The sequence below is a fragment of the Zonotrichia albicollis genome, chromosome 34 (assembly GCF_047830755.1).
Source record: "Zonotrichia albicollis isolate bZonAlb1 chromosome 34, bZonAlb1.hap1, whole genome shotgun sequence".
In the NCBI taxonomy this organism is placed as follows: Eukaryota; Metazoa; Chordata; class Aves; order Passeriformes; family Passerellidae; genus Zonotrichia; species Zonotrichia albicollis.
This window is the reverse complement of record NC_133852.1, coordinates 1,603,223-1,628,007: the sequence shown is the minus strand read 5'-3', so window position 1 is coordinate 1,628,007 and position 24,785 is coordinate 1,603,223. Positions and strand designations below refer to the sequence as shown.

Below are 24,785 nucleotides of genomic sequence, written 5' to 3'. Positions count from 1 at the left end.
CACAGGTGACACACAGGTGACACACAGGTGACATTTGTGGCCCTCACATCTTGTCCTTGATGCAGCACACAGCTGAGGGCAGGGATGGGGGGTGACAGAGGTGACACAGGGGACATTGGTGACACAGGTGACACACAGGTGACACTGAGGTCACACAGGTGACACAGGTGACACAGGTGGCACTCACATCTTGTCCTCGATGCAGCACACGGCCGAGGGCAGGGATGGGGAAGGATGGAGGTGTGTGGGGGTGACACAGGTGACATTGGTGACACACAGGTGACACACAGCTGACACAGGTGACACACAGCTGACACACAGGTGACACTGAGGTGACACAGGTGACACACAGGTGACACAGGTGGCACTCACATCTTGTCCTCGATGCAGCACACGGCCGAGGGCAGGGATGGGGGGGGATGGAGGTTTGTGGGGGTGACACAGGGGACACACAGGTGACATTGGTGACACACAGGTGACACACAGGTGACATTTGTGACACACAGGTGACACAGATGACACTCACATCTTGTCCTCGATGCAGTACACGGCCGAGGGCAGGGATGGGGAAGGATGGAGGTGTGTGGGGGTGACACAGGGGACACTCAGGTGACACTGAGGTGACACAGGTGACACACAGGTGACATTGGTGACACAGGTGACACACAGGTGACACAGGTGGCACTCACATCTTGTCCTCGATGCAGTACACGGCCGAGGGCAGGGATGGGGGGTGACAGAGGTGACACACAGGTGACACAGGGTGACACAGGTGACACAGAGGTGACACAGAGGTGACAATGAGGTGACACAGGTGACACAGGTGGCACTCACATCTTGTCCTCGATGCAGTACACGGCCGAGGGCAGGGATTTGTTCGGGGCCTTCACTCGCGCCACTTTCTGCACCGTGGTCTCCAACAGCCCTGGGGACACCGAGGGGACACCGAGGGGACACGAGGGGACAGCAGGGTGAGACCACACAGGGACCCCAAAACCCACAGGGACCCCAAAACCCCACCAAAGGACCCCCAAAACCCCACCAAAGGACCCCCAAAACCCCCAAATTCCACTCAAAGAACCCCAAAACTCCCCATCTTCCCCCCAAACCCCACTGAAGGACCCCAAAGGCCCCAAAATTCCACTCTGAGAACCCCAAAAAACCCCAAATTTACCCCAAAATCCACAGAATTTCTCCCAAACCCTACTGAAGAACCTCAAAACCCCCCAAATTCCACTCTAAGAACCCCAAAATCCCTTGAATTTCCCCCAAATCCCCCTCTGAGAACCCCAAACCCCACCAAAGAACTCCAATAACCCCCAAATTTCCCTCAAACCCCATTGTAAGAACCCCAAAACCCCCAATTTTCCCCCCAAATTCCACTCTAAGAACCCCAAAACCCCCCATTTCCCCCCAAACCCCACTGAAGGACCCCAAAATTCCACTCTGAGAACTCTAAAAAACCCCAAATTTCCCCCAAACTCCACTGTAAAAACCCCCAAATCCAATGAATTTACCCCAAACCCCACTGAAGAACCTCAAAAGCCCCAAAATTCCACTCCAGGAACCCCAAAACCCCCCAAATTTACCCCAAGCCCCACTGAAGAACCCCAAAACCCCCAAATTTCCCCCAAACTCCACTGTAAGAACCCCCAAAATCCCCTGAATTTCCCCCAAATCCCCCTCTGAGAACCCCAAACCCCACCAAAGAACTCCAATAATCCCAAAACTTCCCCCAAACCCCACTGTAAGAACCCCAAAACCCCCAATTTTCCCCCCAAATTCCACTCTGACAACCCCAAAATCCCCAAAATTCTCCCCAAGCCCCACAAGGAGCCCCAAAACTCCAAATTTCCCCCAAACCCCACTGTAAGAACCCCAAAACCCCCAATTTTCCCACCAAATTCCACTCTAGGAACCCCAAAACCCCCAATTCCCCCCCAAACCCCACTGAAGGACCCCAAAGGCCCCAAAATTCCACTCTGAGAACTCTAAAAAACCCCAAATTTCCCCCAAACTCCACTGTAAAAACCCCCAAAATCCAATGAATTTACCCCAAACCCCACTGAAGAACCTCAAAAGCCCCCAAATTCCACTCTGAGAACCCCAAAACCCCCAAATTTACCCCAAACCCAACTGAAGGACCCCAAAGGCCCCAAAATTCCACTCTGAGAACCCCAAAAAACCTCAAATTTCTCTTAAACTCCACTGTAAAAACCCCCAAAATCCAATGAATTTACCCAAACCCCACTGAAGAACCTCAAAACCCCCCCAAATTCCACTCTAAGAACCCCAAAACCCCCAATTCCCCCCCAAACCCCACTGAAGGACCCCAAAAACCCCCACAGACCCCAACCCCCACTGAAGAACCCCAAAACCGCCAAATTTCCACCCAAATTCCACTCTAACAACCCCAAAACCCCCAAAATTCTCCCCAAGCCCCACAAGGAGCCCCAAAATCCCCCAAAATCCCAAATTTTCCCCCAATTCCCGACCTTTGTTCTGGCACAGCAGCAGCGCCGCCGCCAGGCCCCGGTTCACGATGGGCTCCTCGTCCAGGATGGTGGTGGAGGAGGCTGAGAACTGAAAAATGGGGGGTCAGGGGCACCCCGAAATCGGGGAACCCCAAAAAATCACCCAGGAACCACAAAAAACCACCAAGGAACCCCAAAAAATCACCCAGGAACCACAAAAAAAACCCCAAAAAACACCGGGGAACCCCAAAAAACAAAAAAATAAACCACGGAGGAACCCCAAAAAATCACCCAGGAACTCCAAAAAAAACCAAAAAATCACCCAGAAACCCCCAAAAAAATCCAAAAAACACCGGGGAACCCCAAAAAACAAAACAAAACAAAACAAAACAAAACAAAAAAAAAAAAAAAAAAAAAAAAAAAACCACAAAAACAAACCACCGAGGAACCCCAAAAAATCACCCAGGAACCCCCCAAAAAAAACCCCCCAAAAAATAGGGAACCCCAAAAAACACCCAGGAACCCCATTTTTGGGGTCCCTAGACTGTTTTTTAGGTTTTTCTCCCCATTTATGGGGTTCCCATCCCATTTTTTGGGGTCCCCAGCCCCATTTTTGGGGTCCCCAGCCCCATTTTCAGGGTCCCCAATCCCATTTCTGGGGTCTCCCATCCCATTTCTGGGGTCTCCCCCATTTTTGGGGCCCCCCATCCCATTTTCGGGGTCCCCCACCCCATTTTGGGGTCCCCCATCCCCATTTTCGGGGTCCCCCCCCGGTTCAGTCCCTCGCTCACGTCCTGCTGCTGCCGCTCCTCAGCCAGGTTCACGCTGCTCCACCCCACGTTCTCCTCCCCCTCCGAGTCCGGAGCCTCCGGGGGCGACACCGGGCGGCCGGCGCGCTCCAGGGCCTGGGGACAATTGGGGACATTGGGGACATGGGGATAGTGGGGACATTGGGGACATGGGGATAGTGGGGACATTGGGGACAATGGGGATAGTGGGGACAATGGGGACATTGGGGACAGTGGGGACAGCAGGGACATTGGGGACGTCGGGGATGTTGGGGACAATTGGGGACATTGGGGACAGTGGGGACAGCGGGGACAATTGGGGACATTGGGGATAATGGGGACAATGGGGACAGTAGGGGACGCCTGGCCCGCTCCAGGGCCTGGGGACATTGGGGACATTGGGGACAATTGGGGACAGTGGGAACAGTGGGGACAGTGGGGACAATGGGGACATTGGGGACAGTGGGGACAATTGGGGATAATGAGGACAGCGGGGACATTGGGGACAGTGGTGGTGATGGGGACAGCAGGGACAACGGGGACAATGGGGACATTGGGGACAGTGGGGACAATGGGGACAGTAGGGGACGCCTGGCCCACTCCAGGGCCTGGGGACAATGGGGACATCAGGGGGACATTGGGGACATTGGGGACAGCAGGGTACAATGGGGACAATTGGGGACATCAGGGGGTGCCTGGCCCGCTCCAGGCCCTGGGGACAATGAGAGACATTGGGGATGTTGGGGACAGCAGGCACGTGGGGGACAATGGGGACATCAGAAGACATCAAGGGATTGGGGACATTGGGGACATCAGGGGACAATGGGGACAGCAAGGACATGCCAAATCCCCCCCAAACCCCTCTAACCCCCCAAATCCCCCCCAAGCCACCCAACCCCTGACCATGATCTCGTCGTGCTCCTCGCGGTTCCCGGCCAGCCCCGTAGGTTGGGATCTCCCCAAATCCCCCCCCAAATCCCCCCAAAACTGCCCCAAACACCCCAAAATCCCCCCAAGACCACCCCAAACCCCCCAAACCCCCCAAATCCCCCATTGCTGACCATGATCTCGTTGTGCTCATCCCGGTTCCCCGCCAGCCCGTAGGTCGGGATCTCCCCAAATCCTCCCCAAACCACCCCAAACCCCCCAAATCCCCTCAAAACCACCCCAAATCCCCCCAAAACACCCAAATCCCCCCAATCCCCCCCAACCCTGACCATGATCTCGTCGTGCTCCTCGTGGTTCCTGGCCAAGCCATAGGTCGGGATCTCCCCAAATCCCCCCCAAAATCCCCCCAAACCCCCCAAATCCCCCCAAAACTGCCCCAAAATCCCCCCAAATCCATCCCAAACCCCCAAATCCCTCCCAAACCACCCCAAACCCCCCAGGCCCTGACCATGATCTCGTTGTGCTCCTTGCGGATCCCGTAGGTCAGGATCTCCCCAAGTCCCCTCCATCCACCCCAAATCCCCCCAAAACCACCCCAAAACCACCCCAAACCCCCCAAATCCCCTTTTAACACCCCAAAATCCCCCAAGCCCCCCAACCCTGACCATGATCTCGTTGTGCTCCTCGTGGTTCCCGGCCAAGCCGTAGGTCAGGATCTCCTCAAATCCCCTCCATCCACCCCAAATCCCCTCAAAACCGCCCCAAACCCCCCCAAATCCCCCCCAAACCCCCCAAATCCCCCAAGCCCCCCATTGCTGACCATGATCTCGTCGTGCTCCTCGCGGTTCCCGGCCAGCCCGCAGGTCAGGATCTCCCCAAATCCCCCCCAAACCACCCCAAATCCCCCCAAAACCACCCCAAACCCCCCAAATCCCCTCTAACACCCCAAAATCCCCCAAGCCCCCCAACCCCTGACCATGATCTCGTCGTGCTCCTCACGGTTCCCCGCCAGCCCGTAGGTCGGGATCTCCCCAAATCCCCCCAAAACTGCCCCAAAATCCCCTCAAATCCCCCCAAAACCGCCCCAAACCCCTCAAAACCGCCCCAAACTCCCCAAAACTGCCCCAAACCCCCCATTGCTGACCATGATCTCGTCGTGCTCCTCGCGGTTCCCGGCCAAGCCGTAGGTCGGGATCTCGCCCAGCGTCCGGCAGAACTCGGAGGTGGCGTTGAAGACGATGCTGCCGCCCCCCCGCGGGTCCGGCGCCCCCGGGACCCCCCCGGAGCCCCCCCGGAGCAGCTCCAGCACCTGGGGGACCCCAAAATTGGGGTGAGAACCCATTGGGGGCAAAGGGACCCCAAATTTGGGGTGAGAACCCATTGGGGGCAAAGGGGACCCCAAAATTGGGGTTAGAACCCCCCATTATAGGGCAGGATAGACCCTAAATTTGGGGTTAGACCCCCTTATAGGGGATCCCAAATTTGGGGTTAGAAGCCATTTAAGGCAGGAGGAACCCCAAATTTGCAGGTTAGACCCCGTTATAGGGGACCCCAAATTTGGGGTTAGAACCCCCCATTATAGGGCAGGGGAGACCCCAAATTTGGAGATTAGACCCCATTATAGGAAACCCCAAATTTGGGGTTAGAACGCCCATTATAGGGCAGGGGGGACCCCCAGTTTGGGGTTAGACCCCGTTATAGGGGACCCCCAAATTTGGAGTTAGACCCGCATTAGAGGGGACCCCAAAAGGGTTTTGGGGAGGGGTTTGAGGGGGTTTTGGGATTGGGGCTTTTGGGATTGGGGGGTCCCATAAAGGGGTTTGGGGGTCCCAGGGGGAATTTTTGGGAGCAGTTTTGGGGGGGTATTTAGGAGGATTTTTTGGGAGATTTTGAGTGGGTTTTTGGGGCGATTTTTGGATGGGTTTTTGGGGGGATTTTGGTTGGGTTTTGGGGGGATTTTGGGGCGATTTTTGGCTGGATTTTCGGGGGGATTTTTGGGGGATTTTGGTGGGTTTTTGGGGGGATTTTGGGCTGTGTTTCGGGGTATTTTGGGGAGGGGTCTCACCTTCTCCCCGCCCCCCTCGCGCAGCTCCCGCAGATTTTTGGCTGGGTTTCGGGGGGATTTTGGGTGGGTTTTTGGGGTGATTTTTAGCTGGGTTTTTGGGGCGATTTTTCGCTGGGTTTTTGGGGTGATTTTTGGCTGGGTTTCGGGGGTATTTTGGGGAGGGGTCTCACCTTCTCCCCGCCCCCCTCGCGCAGCTCCCGCAGATTTTTGGCTGTGTTTCGGGGGGATTTGGGTGGGTTTTTGGGGGGATTTTGGGTGGGTTTTTGGGGGGATTTTGGAGGGATTTTTAGCTGGGTTTTTTGGGCGATTTTTGGGGGGATTTTGGGCTGTGTTTCGGGGGTATTTTGGGGAGGGGTCCCACCTTCTCCCCGCCGCCCTCGCGCAGCTCCCGCAGCTGCCGCAGGCGCCGGCCCCGCTCCAGCTGCTGCTGCAGCTCCTGCTCGGCCTCGTCCTCCTCCAGGGCCGGGGGCGTCCCGGGGGGAGCGGCCTCGTCTGGGGGGAAATGGGGGTCAGGGGAACCCCAAAATCCCAGAAAATCCCCCCAAAAATCCCAGAAAATCCACCCCAAAATCCCAGAAAATCCACCCAAAAATTCCAGAAAATTCCCCCACAAATTCCAGAAAATCCCCCCAAAAATCCCAGAAAATCCCCCCAAAAATTCCAGAAAATCCACCCAAAAATCCCAGAAAATCCACCCAAAAATTCCAGAAAATCCCCCCAAAAATCCCAGAAAATCCACCCAAAAATTCCAGAAAATCCCCCTAAAAATTCCATAAAATCCACAAAAAAAAATCTGAAAATATTCCCCTCAAGACCCGTAAAACACCCCCAAAATCCCAGAAAATCCCCCAAAAATCTCCCTCCAAACCCCTAAAACCACCCCAAAATCCCCCAGTTCCTGCTCAGCCTCGTCTGGGGGGAAATCGGGGTCAGGGGAACCCCAAAATCCCAGGATATCCCCCCAAAAATCCCATAAAATCCACAAAAAAAAATCCAAAAATATTCCCCTCAAGATCCCTTAAACCAACCTGAAATCCCAGAAAATCCCCTAAAAAAAATCACCCCTAGATCACCCTAATCCCCCCTAAAAGCCCCCTAAATCCCCCCAACCCCACCCTGAACCCCCCAAAACCCCACAAAATCCCCTAAAAAAATCCCTCCTAAAATCCCCTAAAAAAATCCCCCAAAAATCCCCCCTAAAAGCCCCCAAAATTCCCCCAAATCCCCTAAAAATCCCCCCAAACCCCCTAAAAAGATCGCCCCTAGATCACCCTAAATCCCCCCTAAAATCCCTCTAAATCCCCCAAACTCCACCCTAAACCCCCCCAAATCCCCTAAAAGTCACCCAAAATCCCCCCAGACCCCCCAAAATCCCCTAAAAAAATTGCCCCTAGATCACCCTAAATCACCCAAAATCCCCCCTAAAAGCCCCCAAAATCCCAAAAAATCCCCAAAACTCCACCCTAAACCCCCCAAAATCCCCTGAAACCGCCCCCAAATCCCCTAAAAATCCCCCAAAACCCCCCAAAATCCCCCAAACTCCACCCTAAACCCCCCTAAATCCCCTAAAAAACTGCCCCTAGATCACCCTAAATCCCCCAAAAATCCCCCAAAATCCCCCAAACCCTTCCCAAAACCCCCTGCAACTGCCCCCAAATCCCCTAAAAATCCCCCAAAATCCCCCCAGACCCCCCAAAATGCCCCAAATCCCCCCAGCCCCCCCCCCACCATCACTGCTGATCTCCATGTTCTCGGTCCGGGCGTCGTCCGAGGGCAGCGGGGCCTGGGGGGTCCCCTCGGGGGGGTCGGCGCCGTTTTCGGGGTCCCCCCCGGCCCCCTCCTCATCCTCCTGCACCCGCCGGCCCCGGCCCCGCGACCTGAGGGGGGTGTGGGGGGGATTGAACCCCAAAAATGACCCCAGGGACCCCCCCAGTCCTGCCAGGACCCCCAAATTCCCCCAGAACCCCTTTAAAATTCTCCCCAGGATCCCCCAAATCCTCCTCAAATCCTCCCAGGACCCCCCAAATCCTCCCTTAACCCTTTTAGGATGCTCCCCACACCCCCAGGACCCCCCAAATCCCCCCCAGGACCCCCAAAATCCCCTCAAATCCCCCCCAGGACCCCCAAAATCCCCCCCTTAACCCTTTTAGGATGCTCCCCACACCCCCAGGACTCTCTCAGGACTCCTCCAATTCCCCTCAAGACCCCCCAGATCTCCCCCTAAGTCCTTTCAGGACCCTTTCTACACCCCCAGGACCCCCCAAAATCCCCCCTTAACCCTTTCAGGACCCCCCAAAATCCCCCCTGGACCCCCCAAAATCCCCCCAGGACCCCCAAAATCCCCCCAGGACCCCCCAGAATCCCCCCTTAACCCTTTTAGGATGCTCCCCACAGCCCCAGGACCCCTCAAATCCCCCCAAAATCCCCCCTGGACCCCCCAAATCCCCCCCTGGACCCCCCAAAATCCCCCCAAATCTCCCCTGGACCCCCCAAAAATCCCCCCAAAATCCCCCCCTTAACCCTTTTAGGATGCTCCCCACAGCCCCAGGACCCCCCAAAATCCCCCCAAATCCCCCCTGGAGCCCCCAAATCCCCCCCAGGACCTCCCAAATCCCCCCAGGACCCCCCAAATCCCCCCCGGACCCTTCCGGAGCCCACCTGGAGCCGAAGTCCCCCTGGGTGTCCCCCGGGGCCGTGCTCAGGAGGTCGTCGGCCCTCAGGGGCTTCTCCTTCCGGCGCAGCTTCCGCACGCGGCGCCGCGTCCTGCGGAACGTCACCGCCTGGGGGCGCCAAAACAACGCAAATCGGCACAAAATCAGCCCAAATTACCCAAAATCACACCAAAATTACCCAAAATCTGCCCAAAATGACCCAAAATCAGCCCAAAGTTACCTCCAATAACACCAAAACCAGCCCAAATCAGCCCAAAATTACCCAAAATCACACCAAAACCACCACAAATCAGCCCAAATTACCAAAAATCAGCCCCAAATTACCCAAAATCAGCCCAAATTTACCCCAAATCAGCCCAAAATTACCCCAAATCACACCAAAACCAGCCCAAACCAGCCCAAAATCAGCCCACAATTACCCAAAATCAGCCCAAAATTACCTCAAATCACACCCAAATTACCCCAAAATCTGCCCAAAATTACCTCAAATCACACCAAAACCAGCCCAAATCAGCCCAAATCAGCCCAAAATTGCCCAAAATCAGCCCCAAATCTCCCCAAAATCTCCCCCAATGACCCCAAATTACCCCAAACTCCCCCAAAATCACCTCCAATGACCTCAAGCCCCCTCAATGACCCCAAATCCCCCCAGTGACCCCAAATCCGGCCCCAAATCCCCCTCAAACTCCCCCCAACAACCCCAAATCTCCCCCCAGTGGCCCCAAATCCCCCCCAAAATCACCTCCAATGACCTCAAGCCCCCTCAATGACCTCAAGCCCCCTCAATGACCCCAAACCCCCTGCAGTGACCCCAGACCTGGCCCCAAATCCCCCTCAAACTCCCCCCAGTGACCCCAAATCTCCCCCAGTGACCCCAAATTACCCCAAACTGCCCCAAAATCACCTCCAATGACCTCAAACCCCCTCAATGACCCCAACTCCCCCCAGTGACCCCAAATCCGGCCCCAAATCCCCCTCAAAGTCCCCCCAGTGACCCCAAATCTCCCCCAATGACCCCAAATTACCCCAAACTCCCCCAAAATCACCTCCAGTGACCTCAAACCCCCTCAATGACCCCAAACGCCCCCCAGTGACCCCAAATCCCTCCCAGAGACCCCAAAGTCTCCCCAATGATGCCAATCCCCCCCAAATCCCCCCCAGTGACCCCAAATCCCCCTCAAACTCCCCCCATTGACCCCAAATCTCCCCCAAAATCACCTCCAATGACCCCAAACCCCCCCAGTGACCCCAAACCCCCCCAGTGACCCCAAATCCGGCCCCAAATCCCCCTCAAACTCCCCCCAGTGACCCCAAATCCCCCTCAATGACCCCAAATTACCCCAAAATCCCCCTCAATGACCCCAAATTCCCCCACCCCCCCCTCACCATCTCCTCGGGGCTCAGGTACTCGCTGGCCAGGCGGGGGAGGGGCAGCTCCAGGCTCTGGGGGGCGGGGCCTGCCGGGGGGCGGGGCCCGGGCCGGGGGTCCCCCCCCGCGTCCTGGGTGCCCCCCGGGCCCAGGCGGAACGAGGGGCGGGGCCCCGGCTCATCGTACTGGGGCAGCAGCGCCGGGGCCGGGGCCTGGAGGGGCAGATATCGCGATATGACGTCACAACGAGCGATATAGCACGATATCGACCGATATATTATGATATTAACTGCTATACTGCAATGTCTATGAATATATCGTGATACTGACTGGTATATCGCGATATGGAATAGCGTTGAGCGACATGTCGCGATATCGAGCGACACGCTGTGATATCAATCAGTATGCTGCAATATTAATTAATACATCACAATACTGACTGATATATCACGATATACGGTACTTGGTAACCTGCAGTGTATCACAACTCTCCATAAGCTGTGATATATCGTGACATGCTCCACTTGATAACTTGCGATATATCACGATACGCTCCCTTGGACAACCTATGCTATATCGCAATATACAGCACTCTATAACTCATGATATATTGTGACATACGCCACTACATAACCCGTGGTATATCGTGATATATCATAATATGCTCATAACATATTTGAATTAACAACCTGTAACGTATTGCAATACGTGGCACTTAATAACCTGTGATATATCGTGATATATTGGGATATACTACACTCCATAACCTGTGATATATCACAACATACGGCACTCAATAACCCGTGATATATTGTGATATACAACGGTCTATAATCTGTGATATACCACGATATACAGCACTCAATAACCTGTGACATGTTACATGATATACAGCACTCAGTAACCTGTGATATATTATGTGATATACAACACTCAATAACACGTGATATATCATGACTGTACTTGATAACTTGTAATATACCACGATATACTGCAGTTAATAACCCGTGATATATCGGGATATACTACACTTGATAACCTGTGATATATCGGGATACACTACACTTGATAACCTGTGATATATTGCGATACACGGTACTTGATCACCCGTGCTATATCGCGATATCTCATAATATACTCCACTCAATAACCTGTGATTTATTGCAATATACAACACTCGATAAGCAGCGATATATCGCAATATACCATGCTTAAAAACCTATGATATACCCCAACACGTGGCACTCAACAACTTGTGATATATTGCGATATACAGCACTTGATAACCTGTGATACATCACAATATGCTGCACTCAATAACTCGTGATATATCGTGATATATCGCGATATATCGCGACAGGGTACCTGCGTGCCGGGCCCGGGCTCCTGCTCCCCGTAGGGGTCGTAGTTGGGGCGGCGCCGGCGCAGCTCCTGCTCCTCCTGAGCCCGCGCGGCCGCAGCCAAAGCCACCTGCTCGAGGACGTCCTCGCCCCCCTCCAGGACACCTGGGGACACACAGGGACACTGAGGGGACACTGAGGGGACATGGGGACACTGAGGGGACACAGGCACAGCCACCTGCTCCAGGATACCTGGGGACAGCGACAGTGACACTGAGGGGACACTGACACAGAGACAGTGACACTGAGGAGACACTGCCACTAAGGGGACACAGGCACAGCCACCTGCTCGAGGACGTCCTCACCCCCCTCCAGGACACCTGGGGACAGGGACAGGGACACTGAGGGGACACTGAGGGGACACAGGCACAGCCACCTGCTCGAGGACGTCCTCACCGCCCTCCAGGACACCTGGGGACACACAGGGGACACTGAGGGGACACTGAGGGGACACAGCCAAAGCCACCTGCTCGAGGACGTCCTCACCGCCCTCCAGGACACCTGGGGACACACAGGGACACTGAGGGGACACTGAGGGGACACAGGCACAGCCACCTGCTCGAGGACGTCCTCGCCGCCCTCCAGGACACCTGGGGACACACAGGGACAGTGAGGGGACATGGGGACACTGCCAAAGCCACCTGCTCGAGGACGTCCTCACCCCCCTCCGGGACACCTGGGGACAGGGACAGGGACATGGGGACACTGAGGGGACACAGGCACAGCCACCTGCTCGAGGACGTCCTCGCCCCCCTCCAGGACACCTGGGGACACACAGGGGACACTGAGGGGACACTGAGGGGACACAGCCAAAGCCACCTGCTCGAGGACGTCCTCACCCCCCTCCAGGACACCTGGGGACAGGGACAGGGACATGGGGACACTGAGGGGACACAGGCACAGCCACCTGCTCAAGGACGTCCTCGCCGCCCTCCAGGACACCTGGGGACAGTGACATGGGGACAGTGACACTGAGGGGACAGTGACACTGAGGGGACACAGGCACAGCCACCTGCTCGAGGACGTCCTCGCCCCCCTCCAGGACACCTGGGGACAGGGACAGGGACACTGAGGGGACACTGAGGGGACACAGCCAAAGCCACCTGCTCGAGGACGTCCTCACCGCCCTCCAGGACACCTGGGGACAGGGACAGTGAGGGGACACTGAGGGGACACTGAGGGGACACACGTGGGACACAGGGACAGTGACATTGAGGGGACACTGCCAAAGCCACCTGCTCGAGGACGTCCTCGCCCCCCTCCAGGACACCTGGGGACACACAGGGGACACTGAGGGGACATGGGGACATTGAGGGGACACAGCCAAAGCCACCTGCTCAAGGACGTCCTCACCCCCCTCCAGGACACCTGGGGACAGGGACAGGGACATGGGGACACTGAGGGGACACTGAGGGGACACTGAGGGGACACAGGCACAGCCACCTGCTCGAGGACGTCCTCGCCCCCCTCCAGGACACCTGGGGACAGGGACAGTGAGGGGACAGTGACACTGAGGGGACACTGAGGGGACACAGGCACAGCCACCTGCTCGAGGACGTCCTCACCCCCCTCCAGGACACCTGGGGACAGGGACAGTGAGGGGACAGTGACACTGAGGGGACACTGAGGGGACAGTGACATGGGGACAGTGACACTGAGGGGACACAGGCACAGCCACCTGCTCGAGGACGTCCTCACCCCCCTCCAGGACACCTGGGGACAGGGACAGGGACATGGGGACACTGAGGGGACACTGAGGGGACACTGACACTGAGGGGACATGGGGACACTGAGGGGACACAGGCACAGCCACCTGCTCGAGGACGTCCTCACCGCCCTCCAGGACACCTGGGGACACACAGGGGACACTGAGGGGACACTGAGGGGACACTGACATGGGGACAGTGACACTGAGGGGACACAGGGGGGACACAGGGGGCACACGGGGACACTGAGGGGACACAGGCACAGCCACCTGCTCGAGGATGTCCCCACTGACACCCCTGTCCTTGAAGGTCAGCACCAGTGTTTGTCCCTGTGCCACCTCAATGTCCCTGTGCCACCCCAATGTCCCCAATGTCCCCAATGTTCCCAATATCCCCAGTGTCCCCAATGTCCCTGTGCCACCCCATTGTCCCCAATGTCCCCAGTGTCCCTGTGCCACCCCAATGTGTCCCCAATGTCCCCATGTCCCCACTGACCCCTGTCCTTCAGGGTCAGCACCAGCGTTTGTCCCTGTGCCACCCCAGTGTCCCCAATGTGTCCCCAGTGTCCCTGTGCCACCCCAATATCCCTGTGCCACCCCAATGTCCCCAGTGTTCCCACTGTCCCTGTGCCACCCCAATGTCCCCAATGTCCCTGTGCCACCCCAGTGTCCCCAATGTTCCCAGTGTCCCCACTGACACCCCTGTCCTTCAGCGTCAGCACCAGCGTTTGTCCCTGTGCCACCCCAATGTCCCCAATGTCCCTGTGCCACCCCAATGTCCCCAATGTCCCTGTGCCACCCCAATGTGTCCCCAATGTCCCCAGTGTCCCCATGTCCCCACTGACCCCTGTCCTTCAGGGTCAGCACCAGCGTTTGTCCCTGTGCCTCCCCAATGTCCCCAATGTCCCCAGCGCCCCCACTGTCCCTGTGCCACCCCAGTGTCCCCCATGTCCCCACTGACCCCACTGTCCCTGTGCCACCCCAGTGTCCCCAGTGTCCCCAATGTGTCCCCACTGACCCCTGTCCTTCAGGGTCAGCACCAGCGTTTGTCCCTCGGGGATCGAGGCCGGGTCGTGCTCCACCGTCAGCCCCTGCAGGTCCCGGGCACTGTAACGCTCCTGGGGGGCACAGGGGGGTCACTGCCTGTCCCCGAGGTGTCCCCAATGTCCCCAAGGTGTCCCCGAGGTGTCCCCAATGTCCCCAAGGGGTCCCCGAGGTGTCCCCAAGGGGTCCCCGAGGTGTCCCCAAGGTCCCCAATGTCCCCAATGTCCCCAAGGTCCCCAAGGGGTCCCCAATGTCCCCAAGGGGTCCCCAATGTCCCCAAGGTGTCCCCAAGGTCCCCAAGGTCCCCAGGGTGTCCCCAATGTCCCCAAGGTCCCCAAGGTGTCCCCAGGGTCCCCAATGTCCCCAAGGTGTCCCCAAGGTGTCCCCAAGGCGTCCCCAATGTCCCCAGGGTGTCCCCAAGGGGTCCCCAAGGTCCCCAAGGTCCCCAAGGGGTCCCCAACGTCCCCGAGGTGTCCCCAATGTCCCCAAGGTGTCCCAAAGGGGTCCCCAAGGTGTCCCCAGGGTCCCCAATGTCCCCAATGTCCCCAAGGTGTCCCAAAGGGGTCCCCAAGGTCCCCAAGGGGTCCCCAACGTCCCCGAGGTGTCCCCAAGGTGTCCCCAATGTCCCCAAGGTGTCTCCAGGGTGTCCCCAAGGTGTCCCCAAGGTGTCCCCAATGTCCCCAAGGTGTCCCAAAGGGGTCCCCAAGGTCCCAAAGGTGTCCCCAACGTCCCCAAGGGGTCCCCAGGGTGTCCCCAATGTCCCCAAGGTGTCCCCGAGGTGTCCCCAACGTCCCCAAGGGGTCCCCAGGGTGTCCCCAATGTCCCCAACGTCCCCAATGTGTCCCCAGGGTGTCCCCAAGGTGTCCCCAAGGTGTCCCCAATGTCCCCAGGGTGTCCCCAGGGTGTCCCCAATGTCCCCAAGGTGTCCCCAGGGTCCCCAATGTCCCCAAGGTGTCCCCAGGGTCCCCAACGTCCCCAAGGGGTCCCAAAGGGGTCCCCAAGGTGTCCCCAACGTCCCCAAGGGGTCCCCGAGGTGTCCCCAAGGTGTCCCCAATGTCCCCAAGGGGTCCCCAATGTCCCCAAGGTGTCCCCAAGGTCCCCAAGGGGTCCCCAATGTCCCCGAGGTGTCCCCAAGGGGTCCCCAATGTCCCCAGGGTCCCCAATGTCCCCAAGGTGTCCCCAAGGTCCCCAAGGTGTCCCCAAGGTGTCCCAAAGGTGTCCCCAATGTCCCCAAGGTGTCCCAAAGGTGTCCCCAATGTCCCCAAGGTGTCCCCAATGTCCCCAAGGGGTCCCAAAGGGGTCCCCAATGTCCCCAAGGTGTCCCCAATGTCCCCAGGGTGTCCCCAATGTCCCCAGGGTGTCCCCAAGGGGTCCCCAATGTCCCCAAGGTGTCCCCAAGGTGTCCCCAAGGTCCCCAAGGTGTCCCTGAGGGGTCCCCAATGTCCCCAATGTCCCCAAGGGGTCCCCAGGGTGTCCCCAATGTCCCCAAGGTGTCCCAAAGGGGTCCCCAAGGTCCCCAAGGTGTCCCCAAGGTGTCCCAAGGGTGTCCCCAAGGTGTCCCCAAGGTGTCCCCAATGTCCCCAAGGTGTCCCCAATGTCCCCAAGGTGTCCCCAAGGTGTCCCCAGGGTGTCCCCAATGTCCCCAAGGTGTCCCCAATGTCCCCAAGGTGTCCCCAATGTCCCCAGGGTCCCCAGTGTCCCCCCCAATGTCCCCAGGGTGTCCCCAATGTCCCCAGGGTGTCCCCAATGTCCCCAGGGTGTCCCTGAGGTGTCCCCAAGGTCCCCAGGGTCCCCAGGGTGTCCCCAATGTCCCCAGGGTGTCCCCAGGGTCCCCAAGGTGTCCCCAATGTCCCCAAGGGGTCCCCAGGGTGTCCCCAATGTCCCCAAGGTGTCCCCAAGGTCCCCAAGGTGTCCCCAGGGTTCCCAATGTCCCCAAGGTGTCCCCAATGTCCCCGAGGTGTCCCCAATGTCCCTAAGGTGTCCCCAAGGTGTCTCCAGGGTGTCCCCAAGGTGTCCCCAAGGTGTCCCCAATGTCCCCAAGGTGTCCCAAAGGGGTCCCCAATGTCCCCAAGGTGTCCCCAATGTCCCCAAGGTGTCCCCAAGGGGTCCCCAAGGTGTCCCCAAGGGGTCCCCAATATCCCCAATGTCCCCAGTGTCCCCAATGTCCCCAGGGTGTCCCCAATGTCCCCAAGGTGTCCCCAATGTGTCCCCAATGTCCCCAATGTCCCCAAGGTGTCCCAAAGGGGTCCCCAGGGTGTCCCCAAGGTGTCCCCAATGTCCCCAATGTCCCCAATGTCCCCAAGGGGTCGCCAATGTCCCCAAGGTGTCCCCAATGTCCCCAAGGTGTCCCCAATGTCCCCAATGTCCCCAAGGTGCCCAGGGTGTCCCCAGGGTCCCCAAGGTGTCCCCAATGTCCCCAATGTCCCCAATGTCCCCAAGGTGTCCCCAATGTCCCCTCACCCTCCGGCGCCGCTGGAACTCCTCCTCCACCAAGGGGCTGACCCCGAACTCCTGGTCCATCTCCTCCAGCAGCTTGGCCTGCAAAGCCCAGTGACACCAGTTTGGGGACACTTGGGGACACTGGGGGACACTGGGGGACACCCCCAGCCCCACCCCAAAACAACAGAAACACTGATATTGTCTATACGTGAAAAACAACCCCAAAATTCCCATTTTTGGCTCAAAAATTGGCAAAAAACCGAAAAAAAAACTCCCAAATCCTTCAGGTTTAATGGGATTTTTTAGGGATGATCCTAAAAATTGGATTTAACCTAAAGTGGTCCCAAAATACCTGAAAATAGAAATAGAGATAAAGCTTTGGGGTCAAAATTTTGATTTTAACGTCGTTCTTAAAAATTTACTGGAAAAAGGAAAAATTTAAGGGCTCAAAGCAGCATTTTTTGGGGGGCTTCGAGAGAATAACCCTAAAAATCACATTGAAAATAAAAACGGTTAAAAATTGGGATAAATCTAAATTTTAGCCTCAAAACTCCAGATTTTAACCCAAAAGGAGAATGAATTAACCCCCAAAATCTTCAGTTTCTAGAGAATTTTTAACCAAAAACCTTAAAATTTTAAATAAAATTCAGGCAGCTCCACAATTCCCAAAATCCGTGGTAAAATCCGGAATTTAGCTGCAAAAACCTCTAAAAAAAAACCCTAAAAATCCAAAACTCCCAAAACCCAAGGCAAAGCCAGGAATTTGGGTGGAAAAATCGTGAAAAAATGCCCTAAAAATTCAAATTTTTGCTGTAAAATCGCTAAAAATTGGGGTAAAACTGCCGTTTTTGGACTGAAATTGTGGGGGATTTGGGGTTTTATGGGGTTTGGGGTTTGTGGGGTTTGGGGTTTCTGGGTGATTTTGGGGTTTTTGGGGTCTTTTCTCACCCTTTTCTCTGCCAGCTCCTTCTCCCTCTGCAGGGCCCGGCTGCGCTCGATCCACGCGGCCGCGTCGTCCAGCCAGGGCTCCTCCTCCCCCAGCGTCTTCACTTTCCTTTTTTGGGCCAAAAAAATGAAATTTTGGGCTCCCCATAAACACCTCAAATTAGCTCTGAACCCCCCAAAATCCTTCTTTTCACAAATCCCAATTTTTTCTCTGTTTTCGTAAAGATTTTCTCTTGAATTTACAAATTCTGCCCCAAAATGGTTTTTGTGTTTCTTAAAAAACTCCTGAAATGTTTTCTGTGCCCTAAAATTCAATCCCAGAGAATCTTAAAATTTTTCTAATCCTCCCCAAAATTTTTCATCGTCTGCTCCAAAATCCCATCCTGGCCCTGAGAACCCCAAATCCCCTCCCAGCACCCCCAAAATCCCCCAAATTCCTCCCAAATTCCTCCCAGGTCCCTCAAATCCCCCCCAATTCCTCCCCAGACAGCCCCAAATCCCTTCCCAGCCACCCCAAAATCTCCTAAATGCCCCCCAAAATTGCCCCAAACATCCTCAAATCCCCCAATTTCTCCCCAAATCCCCCAAACATCTCCCAAACTCCACCAATCCCTCCCCAAACATCCCCCAAATCCCCTCCCAGACCCCCAAAATCCCATAAATATCCCCAAAATCCCCTCAGAGCCTCCCAAAATTCCATAAACGTCCCCCAAATCCCCTCCTGGACCCCCAAATCCCATAAACATTCCCAAAATCCCCTCCTGGACCCCAAAATCCCATAAATATCCCTTAAATCCTCTCCTGGACCCCAAAATCCCATAAATATCCCCCAAATCCCCTCCTGAACCCCCAAAATCCCATAAATATCCCCCAAATTCCCTCCCAAACCCCCAAAATCCCATAAATATCCCCCAAAATCCTCTCCTGGACCCCCAAATCCCCTCCCAGCCCCCCCAAAATCCCCTAAATTCCCCCCAAACATCCTCAATCCCACTCCAAAACCCCCAAATCCCCTCCCAGACCCCCAAAATCCCATAAACATCCCCCAAATCCCCTCAGAGCCTCCCAAAATCCCATAAATATCCCCAAAATCCTCTCCTGGACCCCCAAATCCCCTCCCAGCCCCCCCAAAATCCCCTAAACCCCCCCCCAACATCCTCAATCCCACTCCAAACCCCCAAATCCCCTCCCAGGCTCCCCCAAATCCCCTCCCAACCTCCCCAACTTTTCCCCAAACCTCCTAAAATCCCCTCCCAACCTCCCCTAAATCCCCGGCCGACTCCCCCAAACCCCTAAATATCCTCCATACCCCCACCCAAAACCCTCTCTCAACCCCCCAAATCCCATAAACGTCCCCAAATCCCCTCCCAGACCCCAAAATCCCATAAACATCCCCCAAATCCCCTCCTGGACCCCAAAATCCCATAAATATCCCCCAAATCCCTTCCAGACCCCCAAAATCCCATAAAATATCCCCCAAATCCCCTCCCAGACCCCCAAAATCCCATAAACATCCCCCAAATCCCTTCCCAGATCTCCAAAATCCCATAAACATCCCCAAATTCCTTCCTGGACCCCCAAAATCCTCTCCTGGACCCCAAAATCCCATAAATATCCCCCAAATCCTCTCCCAGACCCCCAAAATCCCATAAACGTCCCCAAAATCCCCTCCCAGACCCCCAAATCCTCTCCCAGACCTCCAAAATTCCATAAACATCCCCCAAATCCCTTCCCAGACCCCCAAAATCCCAAAAAATCCCCAAATCCCCTCAGAGCCTCCCAAAATCCCATAAATATCCCCCAAATCCCTTCCCAGACCCCCAAAATCCCATAAAACATCCCCAAGATCCTCTCCTGGACCCCCAAAATCCCATAAACGTCCCCAAGTCCCCTCCTGGTCCCCCAAATCCCCTTCCAACCCCCCTAAGCCCCCTCCCAGTGCCCCTAAATTCCCTCCCCACACCCCCAAAATCCCCTAAATTCCCCCCAAACATCCTCAATCCCACCCCAAAACCCCCAAATGCCCTCCCAGGCTCCCCCAAATCCCCTCCCAACCTCCCCTAAATCCCCGGCCGACTCCCCCCCCAAACCCCTAAATATCCTCCATACCCCCACCCAAACCCCCTCTCAACCCCCCAAATCCCCCCCAGCCCCCAAATCCCATAAACATCCCCCAAGTCCTCTCCCAGACCCTCAAAATCCCATAAATACCCCCCAAATCCTCTCCCAGACCCCCAAATCCTCTCCCAGACCCCAAAATCCCATAAATATCCCCCAAATCCCATCAGAGCCTCCCAAAATCCCATAAATATCCCCCAAAATCCTCTCCCAGCCCCCCAAACCCCTCCCCAGCCCCCCAAATTCCCCCCAAATCCCCCAAATCCCCAATTCCCACCCCAGTTTCTGGTTCAGCAGCCGTTTCTCCTTGGCCGCCGCCAGCTTCTCGCGGATTTCCTCGCGCTGCCGCAGCGCCAGCGGGTTGATCACCTCGGCCGCCACCGGCTCCTCCTTGGTGCCTGCCTCTGCTGAAAGCAGCCCAAAATCGGGCAAAAATTAGCCCAAAAATGGGGTAAAAATCAGGCCAAAATTGGGGCAAAAATCAGCACAAAATTGGGGCAAAAATCAGGCCAAAATCAGGGCAAAATCGGGCAAAAATCAGCCCAAAATCAGGGCAAAAATCAGCCCAAAATCAGGGCAAAATCGTGGCAAAAATCAGTCCAAAATCAGGCAAAAATCAGCACAAAATCAGGCAAAAATCAGCCCAAAATCGGGCAAAATTAGCCCAAAGTCAGGGCAAAATTACCCCAAAATCAACCCCAAAATCAGGCCAAAATCAGTATCAAAATTAGCCAAAATCGGCCCCACAATCAGGCCAAAATTAGCCCCCAAAAGCAGGCCAAAACCAGCATCAAAATTAGGCCAAAAGCAGGCCAAAATCAGCATCAAAATTAGCCCCCAAATCAGGGCAAAATTACCCCCAAAATCAGGGCAAAATTAACCCCAAAATCAGGCAAAAATCAGCCCCAAAATCAGGGCAAAAATCAGTCCAAAATTGGGGCAAAATCAGCCCAAAGTCAGGGCAAAATTAGTCCCAAATTCAGAGCAAAATTAGCCCAAAATCGGGGCAAAATTAGCCCCAAAATCGGGTAAAAATTAGTGCAAAATTGGGGCAAAAATCAGCCCAAAATCAGGGAAAAATTACCCCAAAATCAGGGAAAAATTAGACCAAAATCAGGGAAAAATTACCCCAAAATCAGGGCAAAAATCAGCCCAAAATCAGCCCAAAGTCAGTGCAAAATTAGCCCCAAATCAGGGCAAAATTAGCCCCAAAATCAGGCAAAAATCAGCCCAAAGTCAGGGCAAAATTACCCCAAAATCAGGGCAAAATTAGCCCCAAAATCAGGGCAAAATTAGCCCCAAATCAGGCCAAAATCAGCATCAAAATTAGCCCCAAAATCAGCCCCAAATCAGGCCAAAAGCAGCCCCAAAATCAGGCAAAAATCAACCCCAAATCAGGCCAAAATCAGCATCAAAATTAGGCCAAAATCAGCCCCAAACTCAGCACCAAATCAGCCCCAAAAACAGTCCCAAAATCAGGCCAAATTCATCCAAAATTGGACAAAAATCGGCCCCAAAATCAGCCCTAAAGTCAAAGCCAAAATCAGACCCTGGCACCCCAAAATCCACCCCAAAATCAGACCCAGGGCACCCCAAAATCAGCCCCAAAATAATCGAAATCGATCTCAAAATCAGCACCAAAATCAGTGAAATCAGCCTTAACTTGGCTACAAAATCAGCCCCAAAAATTGACCCAGGACACCCCAAAATCAGCCCCAAAAATCAGCCCTGGGCACCCCAAAACCAGGCCCAAAATCAACCTCAAAAATGGGGCCAGGACACCCCAAAATCAGCCCCAAAATCAGCCCCAAAAACCCCAAAATCAGCCCCAAAATCAGCCCTGGGCACCCCAAACTTGGCCCAGGGGTTGCAGGAACCCCAAAATCAGCCCCAAACCCCCCAAAATTCCCCAAATCCCCCCAAAATTCCCCCAAAATTCCCCAAATCCCCCAAAATCCCCCCTCACCTTTCTTGGCCGTGCCGGTCTCCAGTGGTTTCAGTCCCAGTTTGGCTCGGAGCTTACTGGGAACAGAAATTGGGGTTCAGGGGGGTTTGGGGACCCCAATTTTAGGAAATTTGGGGAATTTGGGATGTGAAACCTCAATTTTGAGGGGGATTTGTGGGAGAAACCCAAAATTTGGGGGATTTGGGGTGGGGGAAACACCGGTTTGGGGGGATTAGGGATAGGGAACCCCAATTTTGAGGAGGATTTGGGGGGAGAAAAGCAAATTTTGGGGTGGATTTGGGGTAAGGGGACCCCAATTTTGGGGGATTTGGGGAGGGGAACTCCAATTTTAAGGAGGATTTCTGGGGAGAAAACCAAGTTTTGGAGTGGATTTTAGGGGGGGAACCCCAATTTTAAGGAGGATTTTTGGGGTTGAACCAAATTTTGGAGTGGATTTTAGGGAGGAGCCCCAATTTTAGGGGGGGCATGGGGTAGGGACCCCAATTTTGGAGTGGATTTGGGGTAAGGGGACCCCAATTTTGGGAGGGATTTGGGGGAAAATCCCAGTTTGAGGGGATTTGGGGAGGGAACCCCAATTTTGGGATGGGGGGACCCCAATTTTGGGGGGGATTTGGGGTAAGGGGACCCCAATTTTGAGTGGATTTGGGGGGAAAAACCCCAATTTTGGGGGATTTGGGGAGGGAACCCCAATTTTGAGGAGGATTTTGGGGGAGAAAACCAAATTTTGGGGTGGATTTGGGGTGAGGGGACCCCAATTTTGGAGGATTTGGGGAGGGGAAACCCCAATTTTGGGGTGGATTTGGGGTTGAACCCAAATTTTGGGGTGGATTTTAGGGGGGAACCCCAATTTTGTGGGGGATTTGGTGGAAAATCCCAGTTTGAGTGGATTTGGGGGGAAACCCCAATTTTGGGATGGGGGGACCCCAATTTTGGGGGGATTTGGGGGGGGAAACCCCAATTTTTGGGGATTTTTTTGGGGGTTCCTCACTTGGTTTCTTCCACGCTCAAGGAGGATTCGCCCGCTGCGGATTTGGGGGCAGCTGTGAGGGGGTAATTAGTAAATTATTAGTAATTAATTAAGGTGGGGGGAGCTCATCTGGTTCCCCACAAGGTGCTGCATCGCCCCAACACATTCATGGACCCCAAAATTCCCCTTTAACACCCCAAATCCCCTCTAACACCCCGAAAATTCATTTTTAACACCCCAAAATCTCATTCAATCTCCCAAAATTTCTCTTTAACACCCAAAAATTCATTTTTAATCCCCTAAACCTCTTTAACACCTCCAAATCTCCTTTAATCTCTCAACATCATTTTAACCCTCAAAATTCCTCTTTAACCCCTAAAATTCCCCTTTATTTCCCCAAATCCCTTTTCGTGCTCTCAAATCCCTTTTAATGTCCCAAAAATTCACTTTAACACCCCAAAATTCCCCTTTAAACCGCTCAAAATTCACTTTTAACCCCCAGGTCCCTTTCAATCCCTCCAAATCTCCTTTAATCTCCCAAAGATTTCGTTTTACCCCTCAAAATTCCCCATTAACCCCCCAGAATTTACTTTTAATCCCCCAAAATTTACTTTTAATCCCCCAAAATCCCCTTGAACCCCCTAAAATCCCTTTTAACCCCCCCCAAATCCCTCTGGGGTCTCCCCCAGCCAAACCTGCCCCCCCCCAAACCCCGAATTTCCCCAAATTCTCCCCAAATTCTCCCCGAATTTTCCCCTCCCGCCCTCACCGGGCTCCTCCCGCTCCTCCTTCCTCTCCCTCTTTGCTCTCCGCTCGCTCTCGGAGCCGCCCCGGCCATGGCCGCCCCCTCGAGGCCTCCTCGGTCCCTCCGCGCCTCGAGGAACCGGAGCCTCCCCCGGAGCCCCCGCGCTCTCCCCGGGAACGGCTCCGTTTCCCGCGCCGCTCCCCGCCGCGATGCCGGTGCTTGCGGTGCTCGCGGGGCCGCCCCGCGCTGCTGCTGCTGCTGCCGCCTCCGCCCGTCCCGGCCGCTCCCGGCGCCTCCTCGGCCGCCTCGGCCCCGCCGCGCTCCCGGTGCTTCTTCGAGGCGCCCATGGCCGCGCCGCCACTTCCGGGAGAGAGAGGGACTTCCGGTGGTTGCCATGGAGACACTTCCTGTGCTAGGCTACTTCCGGCGGAGCGCGGTGCTGATTGGTCGAAGTTTAGGCGGGACTTGAGGGGGTAATGTGGGATGAACCATTATGCGCGCGGAGGGGTGGGCAGAATGAGCAGGGTGGTTGCGGCGCTGTCCTGTCCCCCCATTGAAGGCCTGAGATCTCCTTAATAGCAACCGGGGATCTTCCAACACGGTTTCCAGTGAGGAGATCCGGTGCGGGCCGCCGGATGGGGGGAGTTCATAAATAGCGCATCCCCGGGGGACAACAAAATGGTGGCGCCTAGAGGAGTTCAATAGAGCCTTTAAAAACACCAAAATGGCGGCTGCTTGGGGTGCGGCAAAATGGCGGGGCATGGGGGGGAACCCCGAAAAGGACGCGGGTGTCGAGAATGTTCCAGGAGCAGAAAAGGAAACGACTCCCGTTACTGGCGTCCCGCTGAGCCGTGGCGAGAATCACCCACTCCAAAACGCGCCCTCCAGGGCTCTGTCCCGCCCCGTTCGCCCCGGGGCGCTTCCGGTCCCCCCCTGCCTCGTGCCCTTTGATCCGCCCGGTGCGGGCGCCTCAGCGGCGCCATGGGCGGGGCTGAGGGCGTGACTACCGCAAAGTGGGCGTGGTTATTGCGGAGTATAAAAGGCTCCGCCGAGCCCCTCACGCCAGTCACGAGGATTCGCCGAAGGTACCGCCCGCCCTGAGGGGTTCTTGGGGGGGATTTATGGGGCACAAAAATAACTTTTGGGGTCCCCATGAGAATTCTAGGGTGTCCGGGGGGGTTTTTTGGGTGTGCGGGAAGG

General features: G+C 55.5%; 1 protein-coding gene across 1 annotated transcript in view; it reads right to left on the bottom strand.

The window, feature by feature from the left end:
- The window catches only part of SART1 (spliceosome associated factor 1, recruiter of U4/U6.U5 tri-snRNP), a 28,925-nt gene extending 4,943 nt beyond the window's left edge, over nucleotides 1-23,982 (bottom strand). Inside the window, 17 exon segments of the mRNA XM_074531331.1 lie at nucleotides 835-925; nucleotides 2,496-2,583; nucleotides 3,266-3,379; nucleotides 5,295-5,459; nucleotides 6,577-6,707; nucleotides 7,944-8,092; nucleotides 8,874-8,995; nucleotides 10,274-10,468; nucleotides 11,622-11,761; nucleotides 14,380-14,479; nucleotides 16,866-16,943; nucleotides 17,793-17,898; nucleotides 20,185-20,311; nucleotides 21,874-21,929; nucleotides 22,862-22,913; nucleotides 23,610-23,691; nucleotides 23,693-23,982. Of these exon segments, the coding sequence (XP_074387432.1) occupies nucleotides 835-925; nucleotides 2,496-2,583; nucleotides 3,266-3,379; nucleotides 5,295-5,459; nucleotides 6,577-6,707; nucleotides 7,944-8,092; nucleotides 8,874-8,995; nucleotides 10,274-10,468; nucleotides 11,622-11,761; nucleotides 14,380-14,479; nucleotides 16,866-16,943; nucleotides 17,793-17,898; nucleotides 20,185-20,311; nucleotides 21,874-21,929; nucleotides 22,862-22,913; nucleotides 23,610-23,691; nucleotides 23,693-23,932 (2,036 nt within the window). The 5' untranslated portion in view covers nucleotides 23,933-23,982.
- Nucleotides 23,983-24,785: the final 803 nt, after the last annotated feature.